At 45.5% G+C, this 11,130-nt stretch overlaps 1 protein-coding gene across 1 annotated transcript in view; it reads left to right on the forward strand.

The window, feature by feature from the left end:
- Positions 1-4,788, forward strand: part of LOC121515475 (ankyrin repeat domain-containing protein SOWAHC) — a 46,647-nt gene extending 41,859 nt beyond the window's left edge. The window contains exons 6-7 of the mRNA XM_041796266.1: positions 2,760-2,855; positions 4,559-4,788. Of these exons, the coding sequence (XP_041652200.1) occupies positions 2,760-2,855; positions 4,559-4,707 (245 nt within the window). The 3' untranslated portion in view covers positions 4,708-4,788. The remainder of the gene's footprint in view (positions 1-2,759; positions 2,856-4,558) is intronic.
- The last annotated feature ends 6,342 nt before the right edge of the window (positions 4,789-11,130 follow it).

Genomic DNA, 11,130 nt, shown 5'->3' on the forward strand with positions numbered 1-11,130 from the left:
ACTGACTCGCGGTCTTCCCTAAGCCGAGTCCTATCGGACTGACTCGCGGTCTTCCCTAAGCCGAGTCCTATCAGACTGACTCGCGGTCTTCCCTAAGCCGAGTCCTATCAGACTGACTCGCGGTCTTCCCTAAGCCGAGTCCTATCAGACTGACTCGCGGTCTTCCCTAAGCCGAGTCCTGGTCTTTTTGCTCAAAAAAAGGAAAAAAGAAACCATGATGGATTGGATTATGGATATTGAGTATGGATTTATCGAGAGGAGGACAATCAGGACCGGCTCTCCTTCAGATAGACCTTCAGGTCTGCATGTGATAACGTAAATGAAATAAAATAAAACGACACATTAGTTTTAGGGAATAAAAGGAGGTAAAAGTGGTAAATCTTTAAATGATGATGCAAAGATAAGGAGCGAATGTTCTCCTGTTAGACGTCAGGATTCACGTCGTCTACGTCAGGTCAGGGTGTCAAACTAGACGACGATGCACGAAAAATTCTGACATGCTAGTCTTGTTGAATCGAGGTTGTGAGGAATCGTAAGGAGTCTTGGACGCGTCATTAATTATTTCACACTACAAGACTGTTTGTCGTTCCCGACTCTCGTAATCGGGCCCGAGTTTTGACGACGGGCTGCGACGTTGCAGTGGGGCTTGAATCCGGCTGAATTCATGTGGTCTGAGCCGGCCTTTCGCTGAGTCCTAACGGACCGTTGCTGCCTGCATCCTGATGATTTCCACCTTCAGGGAGAATCTTTTCTTTGAAAAGACGTCATAACTCCGTCCCATATCATTCCAAACCATGCCAGAGTCCACGAGTCACAGCCAAGACCACATCTCCAACGGGTCCAGACCTGGTCTGGAACATTTCATTCCCACAGACCAAACGAAGTGGACTTTAGACTCTAGTGTAGTCCGCTCCAGGACCAGGACCTCAGAGGGAAAGCACCTTTATTGTTTTTTGTTAAGGAAAAGTCAGATCACAGGACAGAACTTTGGAGATGTAACATTCTTTCTTTTCAACACCTGCAGCAGGTCACTGAACAAAGAGAAGAATGTTACACCTCCAGAGTTCTGTTCTTTGATCTTTCAGCAGATTTAACAAACAGAAACAGTAAAAAAAAAAAAAGAACAGAAAACAAAAAAGAAAGTTAAAAAAAGTTCATTTTCTGTTTTTGATTCTCGGTTTAACAGAGCGACAGGAGGTTTCACGGTTTTCTCTCCTTTTTTAAACAGGAAACAGAAGATTCTGGATTTCTCAGTGAAATTAGGACAACATAAATCTACAGTAGGCTTTAAAATCTCTAATCCTGGACCTGGTCTCTGCTGATCTGTCCTCAGACTCTGACTGGATGTTAAAATGGGTCCAAGGTCTGAAAACAGCGTTAGAGTCCAGTCTGTGAAAGGGTTTGGGGATCAGGATTTAAGGATTTTCCGGGTTCAGATCTCAGAGGTCGGGATCCTGGCAGACCAGACGTACGCGTGCTAGCTCTGGTTCTGGAGGGTTAACCTTCACGTCCCATCAAACAGGCATAGATGTAAACGAGGAGAGAAAGGTGTGTTCAGGTAGGAGAGAGAGTGAGGAGACATCCTGAAAGAGCTGCTGCCTGTCCTCACAGAGACCGGGATCTGATCTTCCCCTGGTCTCTGCCCCCCCCCCCCCCATCCTCCTCTACTCCATGTTAACTTTAATAATTAACCCCCTCCTCCCCAGAGAGCCTGGCTGAGGGGTTTTTGTTTGTCTGTGGGGTGTGCTAAGCTAATTAGCCTCTGTTACCTGTGAGGACCCCCAGGTGAGTTAGTCTGGAGGGAAACTCCGCCTCCAACAGTAGGGTTATTACTCCTCTCCATAGCGAGGTTTTACTGAAGAGGACTACAGAGTTTTGGGTTCGTGGATGAATTTCTCACAATGAGGGAGAAAAGCTGTTAAAAGTGGCTGTCAGCATTAACCTGTATGCAGACGACGCTCTGGTCTAAATCTGACACTTTCCCTTTCTTTCATTTCCATTTTTTGTCCGTTTGATGAAAAATGAAGTTCAGCCCCTTCAGAACAGGAGCAAACACCCTGATGATTTTAACGTCTTTTTAACAGCTTTTCTCCAGCGTTACGTGAAGATGATCCATGAAACCCAAACAGCTGTCTGGTAAAAACGCCTCATGGAGGGATGTTTTTATCGGGCAGAGTCCTAAAGAAGAATGCCACAGAGCTGGGCAGAGCAACTGGTCTTAATGGGACCTGTAAATGTCTGCTGGGGCCTCAGCAGCTCAGGAAAGGGGATAGAGGAGTTTGGACCAGGGCCAGAGAATAACGGTGGTCATCACAGTCAGCAGCAAAACCATGGCCGAGGTACAGCAACAGAGCGGCAGCCTCCTGTAGACGGTGGTCATGTAGCCGTCTGTAATGGTCGTGATGAGCGTCATGGCGGACGGGACATTTACCTAAAAGAACTTTAAAAATGACCTTTATCAGGTTCATCTGCTGTTGAAACTGGCGGTAATATCTGAGTTTATGTGGGCGTAGTCATTTTTTAATAGACATTTCAGACATCTGCTCTTTCTGGATTAAAATGAAAACTTTCGGCTGTTTTTCTGTTGTTGTTCTTCACTCAGCAGCTCTGAGTTCTTTCTTTTGTACCTCCAAGCTTCTCTGGCTGCAGATCTGCTGTGTCTGGTGTTTAGCTCCAGTCTGAACTACAGAAGAATAAAACTAGGACCGTCTGATTTTGTCTCAGTCATGCTAACGTGTTTTTGTTTCTGTCTCCATCAGAAGCTAAAACCAACATCAGAGATTATCACGGGAAGACGGCTGTTCACTACTGGAGCGGGAACGCCGACGTCTTCACCAAACAGGACAGCCAGCCAGGTCTGGATGTGTTCCATTATTACTGATGACTGTGGGATAACTGGGTTCTCTGGTATGAACCATAACAGCGGCGTGGACAACGGCCAGAAGAACAGCAGCCTCAGCAGCGATGAACTGACATGGCGTTTTTCATTTTTGTCAAATGTTTGGTCTTTTTTTTTATTTAAGTTGTCTTTAGATTTTAACTCTGAACCCACCAGTGCCTCAGAGTGTTTGTTTGTTTGTTTGAGTGTTTGTTTGTTTGTTTGTTAGTTTGCATGTTTGTTTAATTGTTAGTTTGTTTGCATGTTTGTTTGATTGTTTTTTGTTTGTTTGTTTGCATGTTTGTTTGATTGTTTTATCTTTGTTTTGATGTTTGTTTGTTTGTTTGTTTGTTTGTTTGTTTGCATGTTTGTTTGATTATTTTTTGTTTGTTTGTTTGTTTGTTTGTTTGTTTGTTTGTTTGAATGTGATTTATTTTGGGCCTTGTTGCCTGTATCAGAGACACAGGAGGGTGGATAGAGTCAGAGACAGGAGCCCACCTGCCCACCATCTGATCAACATCTGATCCTCCAGTCCTGCCTCTGTCAACTCTAGAGAGCAGAGCTGATGTATTCAACAAGAGGAGACAGGTGTTATTCAGACTTAAATTACTTTTGATCATAACTCTTAGCCATTACCGCGCCGTTCTAATGACGCTATCCCCGCCTCCATAGCTCTAACAGAACGTTTTCTAGTGAGTCTGGAATCTGGCTGACCTTCCAGGTCTGTAAAGATGAAATCCACACCAGTAACTCCGATACTGAATGTCTTTTAACCATTTATAATCCATTTTTCAGTTGTTCCTGCAGCTAGGGAGCTACCATATTGTCTGTTTGTTTCCCAGAATGCATTGTGACTGGGCTGTGACAACCAACTGCAGACTGTTTCCTCACGTCATGTTTTGCTGAGCAGAGCGTGTGTGCAGAAATATGAACAGAGGAAGATCCTGAATGAGTCAGAATAGAGAAGGAGACACAGAGAGGCCGTGACGTGTCTCTCTGAGTCTCTGCAGACAGGAAATGATTTCAATAATGCCCCCCCCCCCCGCCGCGCCCCGTCACTAGTGTTTACAGGTGTTACAGCTGTGATGTAAACTAAAGCAGACATGTCCGTGTGTCTGTAACGGTCCGTTTATGAGGCCGCTGCATGAACGAGTTCTGGATGAGGGTGCTGCTGATAGACTCTCTCTAAACTCCTGCCTCAGGTCTGCCTCCAGCTTCATGTGCGTGTATCTGTGACAGACACCTGATGCTTGAGCATACGTATCAGAGAGTCTGATCATGGTACCAGACTGGATTTACTGTTAGTCCAGGAGACCAGGATAGTCAGGTCTCTGGTTCTCATCAGACACCACAGAAGACAGCAGGACGGGCTTCACGTCAAACATGAGGACTGTAGAGTCGCTACTGCACATGCTCACAATCCCAGATGACAGACAGGACACAGTTCAGGTCTAGATCAACGATCGTTTTCATGGTTATTTCCTTTAAATGGAGAGGAACTCGCCCGTCACTGCTCCATCCCTGATGATCCTGATCTAACCTGTTATCTTAAACCAGTAGAGATCTGTAAATCCTCTGAGACCTGTTCTAAGGATAGACCCTGGTACCTCAGACCCTGCAAACGTGTTCCCGCTGTAGACGCTACATGCTAACACCAGGTGTGTTCTGGTCTGTCCTCAGGTGGGCGCTTTACTCGGACCAGGTGGACTCAGCGCTACACGCTGCCGTCCCTGCTGCTGTCCCGGTCTCGCAGTCAGGACCAGATCAACGTGAACCTGGGGACCCTGCCTCAGTCTGGCTCTCATGAAATGTTTGAGCTGCGGCTGTGATTTAGATCCAGACCAGAGGTCTCTAAAGGTCTGGGTGTTTGAGAACTATCTCTGAATAAAACACTGAGAACTAAATATGAATCTTTTAAAATCTACCTGACAGATGAATCTTTTTTCCTTAACACCTCCTAAAACCAGGTTCTGGTTTTCTACCAGTCCTGGTTCCTGTGTGACCCAGAGTTTGTTCTGGAGCAGATCCCCTCACTCTTTTATCCTGTTTGATCCAGCTGTGGTGAATAAAGTCAGAAGTCGGTCTGAACTCTCTCCTGGTCCGTGGTGAACTCCACCGCTCTCTCTCCTCATAAACGTCTCCACGATCTTCACCTCCATCAGCCACTCACATCATAGCGCTCGTTACCCTGGTAACCCTGGTCATACTGGTTATCCTAGTAACCCTGGTCATACTGGTTATCCTAGTAACCCTGGTCATACTGGTTATCCTAGTAACCCTGGTCATACTGGTTATCCTGGTAACCCTGGTCTTACTGGTTATCCTGGTAACCCTGGTCATACTGGTTATCCTAGTAACCCTGGTCATACTGGTTATCCTGGTAACCCTGGTCATACTGGTTATCCTGGTAACCCTGGTCTTACTGGTTATCCTGGTAACCCTGGTCATACTGGTTATCCTAGTAACCCTGGTCATACTGGTTATCCTAGTAACCCTGGTCATACTGGTTATCCTGGTAACCCTGGTCTTACTGGTTATCCTGGTAACCCTGGTCATACTGGTTATCCTAGTAACCCTGGTCATACTGGTTATCCTGGTAACCCTGGTCATACTGGTTATCCTGGTAACCCTGGTCATACTGGTTATCCTAGTAACCCTGGTCATACTGGTTATCCTGGTAACCCTGGTCATACTGGTTATCCTAGTAACCCTGGTCATACTGGTTATCCTGATAACCCTGGTCATACTGGTTATCCTAGTAACCCTGGTCATACTGGTTATCCTGGTAACCCTGGTCATACTGGTTATCCTAGTAACCCTGGTCATACTGGTTATCCTAGTAACCCTGGTCATACTGGTTATCCTAGTAACCCTGGTCATACTGGTTATCCTGATAACCCTGGTCATACTGGTTATCCTAGTAACCCTGGTCATACTGGTTATCCTGGTAACCCTGGTCATACTGGTTATCCTGGTAACCCTGGTCATACTGGTTATCCTAGTAACCCTGGTCATACTGGTTATCCTAGTAACCCTGGTCATACTGGTTATCCTGGTAACCCTGGTCATACTGGTTATCCTAGTAACCCTGGTCATACTGGTTATCCTAGTAACCCTGGTCATACTGGTTATCCTAGTAACCCTGGTCATACTGGTTATCCTGGTAACCCTGGTCATACTGGTTATCCTGGTAACTAAAAAAAAATAAATAAATAAAAATAAAAAATAAATCTCATCAGGGGGGTCAGGACCGAGTCCACGGTCTACGCTGACGTGGACCTGAAGACTGGACGACAGGAGACTAAAGCAGAGAAGAAGAAATGATGCCATATGTTTACAGAAACACTGATGTGTATATTTGTGTTTAACCCAGTCCAGCACGGTTAGACGCCACGCTGTCAGAATAAGCACCTGTGGTATCTACACACCAGTGGTCCAGGTCAGCGTAGACCGTGGACTCAGTCCTGACCCCCCTGATCCCCTGTGACTCTGAGAGAACCCTCAGCAGCATCGATATGTGTTTATGTTTCCTCAAAGGCGGCGTTTTACCGCCGTTCACCTCTCAGCATCATCATCCTCGCCTCTTTAACAGCTAAATGCCTCACAGCAGGTCTTTAGAGACCAGGACCCTCAGATAAACCGGTCTGCCTTTAGGGACCCTCCTCCTCAGTGTGACAACAATACAATGACCTCTGACCTTCTATGAGGCCTCGCTGACCTCACAGAGCATCTAAAGAGGCCGGTGGTGAGGGCGGGTCGGCGTTTAAAGACGGAGAATGAAAACAGAGCGGTTAACTCTCTGTCCCCTCCTCACAGCCTGTCACCGTGACGACGGGAGGGAAACCAAGCCTAACGAGCTGAAAACACTTCAAAGGTTCAAACAATGGAGGAGAGGAGCGGCGTGACGGAGCGACTGAAGCGCTCTCTAACGCTGACTGAGCGAGGAGGGCCGTAAGAGTTAGGACGGTCTGAGCAGAGGAAGGTGGTCCACATGTTTGAGTGTCAGGTTAAAACTAAGACGCCATGTTCTCATGGTAGAAGGTTCCGGTCTCTACTGTAGTCTGACATCCTGACAGCCTACAGCACATGCTAACATTCTCCTGCAGTCTGTGACATTCAGCGCCTCCATCACGGCGCTAACCTCCCAACGCCGTCCCAGCAGAGCGTCCTAGACTGACAGCTGCTCTGTAGGCCTCAGACGCTGGCGTGGAGCGATGCGTTTCCTCCTGTAAAGGTGCCCAGCAGGCCTGCAGAGAGCCGGCGGTGAGGCTCTTAATGAGCTGCAGGCGGCGTCCTGACAGACAGCGCCATCAGAGAGGATGACCAGACGCCGTCAGAGCTCGCCACGGCGCCCTCAGCTCTGCCTTATGGACGTCAGAGACGCAGGAGGAGATCCAGGTATGGCGACCGAGAGGAAGTCTTTCAGGTAAAGACTGGAAGTTTCTACCAGAACAAAGGGGGGGGGGGGGGAGTAGGAAGAGGAGGATGAGGAAGAGGAAGAGGAGGAGTACAAGGAGGAGGAGTAGGAAGAGGAGGAAGAGGGGGGTGTAGCGTAAATTTGTTAATATAAATTAATATTATCAAGTAAACCTCATAGAGAATAGGGCACCACCGCTTACGCGGATTGGTTATTTAATAACCAATAAAATATTGTAATTATTAATTAATCAAAACCTTTAATTAATTAACAAGAACATTAACTGTAAATCAATCTCATTTCTAAAGCAATGAATTCTCATAACATTGACTCTATTCCTCTAGCCTAATAAATGAATTCCTGTGTGATGACTGTATTTTGAAGATTTATTATAAAATCACAACATAACAGACATAAATCACGGGTTCTATGAACAGATAATGTAAATCAGTGGTTCTCAAACTCTTGTTGCCCAAGGCACACCAAACATCCAGCCAAGTTTTCAAGGCACACCATATTAATTTCCATGCAAAACAACCCATCTAACATGCTTTAAAAAATAGTTTCCTAATATTGACTTAATCTGTTCAGTACGATGTCATTTAATATCTAAAATAAGTTGACAAATGACTGCATTTCTCATGAAACATTTATTTGGAAAATTATTCAGTAATTCATTTAAAGTTGTTAAATTTAATTACTTCAGCAACACTCATACAAACTAGGTTAACTGATTTATGGGAGACAGAAAAATAAATCTGTGTTTGTGAGAGAGCATTAGAGAGAAACAAAAAGTAATTCATTCTTTACAGACCAAGTTAAGAAAACAGAAAATCACTGAGAGTAAAAAAGCAAAGTATTTGCATTTCAGCATTGTACACATACGAACAGAGAATGTATTTAGTCAAAGAAATAGGGCTAAATTTGTAGAGATAAAGGACATAAAGTATGTTGACAATGAAAGCTAAATAGTATGAAAACCGTGTGTTTTCTTTTCTGGCTGTCGCTGCTCACATATTTTTTTAATCCTTGGTGGTACTGAGGAAAGGGCCACTCTCAAGTCCTGTTCAACAGAGAGCCGTGACCTTTTGTTGCTCTTCATGTACACCAGAGATGAGAATGCAAGCTCACACAGGTACGTAGTGGAGAAAAAAAGAAGTTGCTTAATCGCGGGGTGGGAGATGGGTGGGTATCCAGCTGCAGAAGCCAGCCAAAACTGATCTAATGTGAGCTCTTTAAATTTCAGTTTCATGGTGCGGTCCTCATGGAGCTCTGCACACTCCTCTCTTGCTTTAAGGGGGAGTTTTTCCATAGATGATTCCTGGTTGAACGGATCTCGTATCCAGTCATAGTTCTCGATGTCAGTCACACACGGAAAATAGCACTCAAACCTCTCTTTTAAGATCCGAAGATGCTCGGCAAATACAGCACGCTCTCTGGGTGCATGTGGCACAGCTGATGCCAACAGGAACATGTCCATAGAGCCCTGTTCCACAGCCGCCTGCCACAGGGTGAGCTTACCCATAAACCCCCGAATCTTGTCTGTGGAAGACAGAACATTTTCATTTCTGCCCTGAAGTTTTGTCTTCAATTCTTTAAGGTGCCCAAATATGTTGGCAAGATATGCCACCTTCGCGCACCACCTGTCATCCTTGAGTTTGTCCTTATGTGGGACAGCATGCTCACGTGAAAATTCCAGCAGCTCGCCGTGAAGCTCAGAGACGGGACAGGACTTTCCCCCGTGATAGCCTACACACCTCTGTGTGGAGGATGAGACTGAGGTGGTCAGCTTCCATATCAGCGCACAGTTGGGAAAAAAGGCGAGACTTAAGACGCCTTGATTTGATGTAATTCACCACCTGCACAGCTTGGTCCAACACCTCAGCCAACTCCGGAGGCATGGTTTTGGCAACTAATGCCTCCCAATGCAGTATACAGTGGTCTGTCACTATACTTGGGTTCTGTGCTTTCACCTTGGATATAAATCCTCTCACTCTCCCGGTCATGCATGCTGCGCCATCCGTGCAAAGACTGACGCACATTTGCCAGGTCAGTCCTCTCTCTTTCAAATAGTTATCAGTCACTCTGAATATTTCTTCTCCATTTGTGTGTCCTTCTAGTTCCTTGCAGAAGAGGAAAGTCTCTTTAATCGAGTCGCCATTAACATATCTGACATTTGCCAAAAGTTGAGCAGCCCCACTTATGTCAGTGGATTCATCTATTTGTAGAGAAAACTGTCCGCTCGCCTTTAGTTTCTCCGTTAAATGTTGCTCAATGTCATCTGACATGTTGTCGATCCTTCTCTTAATTGTGCAGTCTGAAGACGGCACTTTTGACACCGTATTTGCTGCATCTGGGCCGAGCATGACATCCCCAATTTTTTTGCAAGCAGGGAGGATGAGTGTCTCTGCTATTGTGTCAGGCTTTTTCTGTTTTGCAATTAGTTCCGCAAGTAGATAACCTGCCTCCATCGCCTTATCAGACACTTTAACGCAGTCCATCATGAGGCCGTGCTGCTTCTGGTTCAGCTCCTTCGCTTTTTTAAAGTAGGCCAAGCTCCTTTCAGCGAGGAACGGATGCTTGGTTTCCAGGTGCCTTTTTAGCTTGCTTGGTACCATGCTAGCATTAACCAGTTTCTCCCAGCAGATGAAGCACTCGGGCTGCGGGCTGTTGGCATCCCCGGTCCAGCTGAAGCCAAATGACAGATAATTGTCATGAGATTGTCTACTACTGGCTGTTTTTTTCTCTTTTTTTTGGTGGGTCTTCCTCATTAACAGCTCGTTGGGGATTAATACGCTCAAGGAAACGATCCATTTCCCCTCGATTTCCCTCCATCACAAAACTGTCAATCAAGCCCTTTGATGTGTGTCGTTCTAACACCCCCCCCCCCCCCCCGCTGATTTAACAAACTGCAAAGACAGCGTCCCGTTTAAGGTGTTATGGGGATTTTTAAATTAGGCCAATAGAATTTGCAGCTGTACATGGAAATAAATGTTTATAAAATACTGATAATGCAACTTTAAAAAAATAAAGAAATCATGTGTTGCTGAATAGTTGTAAATATGACTTAGGCTACAGTAGCAAAAAAATTTCACGGCACACCTAGACTTGCCTCAAGGCAACACCATTTGAGAACCACTGATGTAAATGAATAAACAGAACATGACTAAACATGGTAAAGAGAAAGGATGCTAACTTAGTTGGTGAGGATGGATTATTTTAGTAATCCTAACGGAAAAATTTAACCGACGTTAAGAATTTGGAGTGTGAATTTGGAAGAAAAATTGATCTGAACTAATTCATTGGAACTTTTGGAGACATCAGCACCAGAGAGATGAACTGGATCATACCAGCCGTTCGATGAAGGCGAGGAGGAGGGGACCCGTCTGGAGGGGCCCAGAGGAAGGCGCCTGGCAAGTTCTGAATGCCGGAAGCTACCGCGTGCCAACTCTGGTCCGACCCGGATGGGTTCAAGCTGGGGCGCTGCGGCGCCGATGGGTCGCTCAGACTGTAGGGACAGCTGTACAGACTCTAGTCCACGGACTCTGGGAAGGATTGTCTCTTGTTCCAAAAAACAGCTCTTGATAGTCCAATTAAAAAAATCAGATAAACTCAAACGCATCGACACCACGTGACTGCTGGCTCACAGTGAAGGATTGATGAAAAAGAAAAAAACTAAAAACTATGCTTTGGAAAAAGTTGGCGCGAAGCTATAAAAGGTTAGAAATTGTCTTGTGCTGGATAACAAAAATTAAGTAGAGTTACAAGATTCAATTGTTATATTGAATCTGGCGCAAAACTTGGAGGAAAAGTTGAGCCTAGGAGGCCCAAGGAG

Source organism: Cheilinus undulatus, linkage group 9 (assembly GCF_018320785.1).
Source record: "Cheilinus undulatus linkage group 9, ASM1832078v1, whole genome shotgun sequence".
Classification (NCBI taxonomy): domain Eukaryota; kingdom Metazoa; phylum Chordata; class Actinopteri; order Labriformes; family Labridae; genus Cheilinus; species Cheilinus undulatus.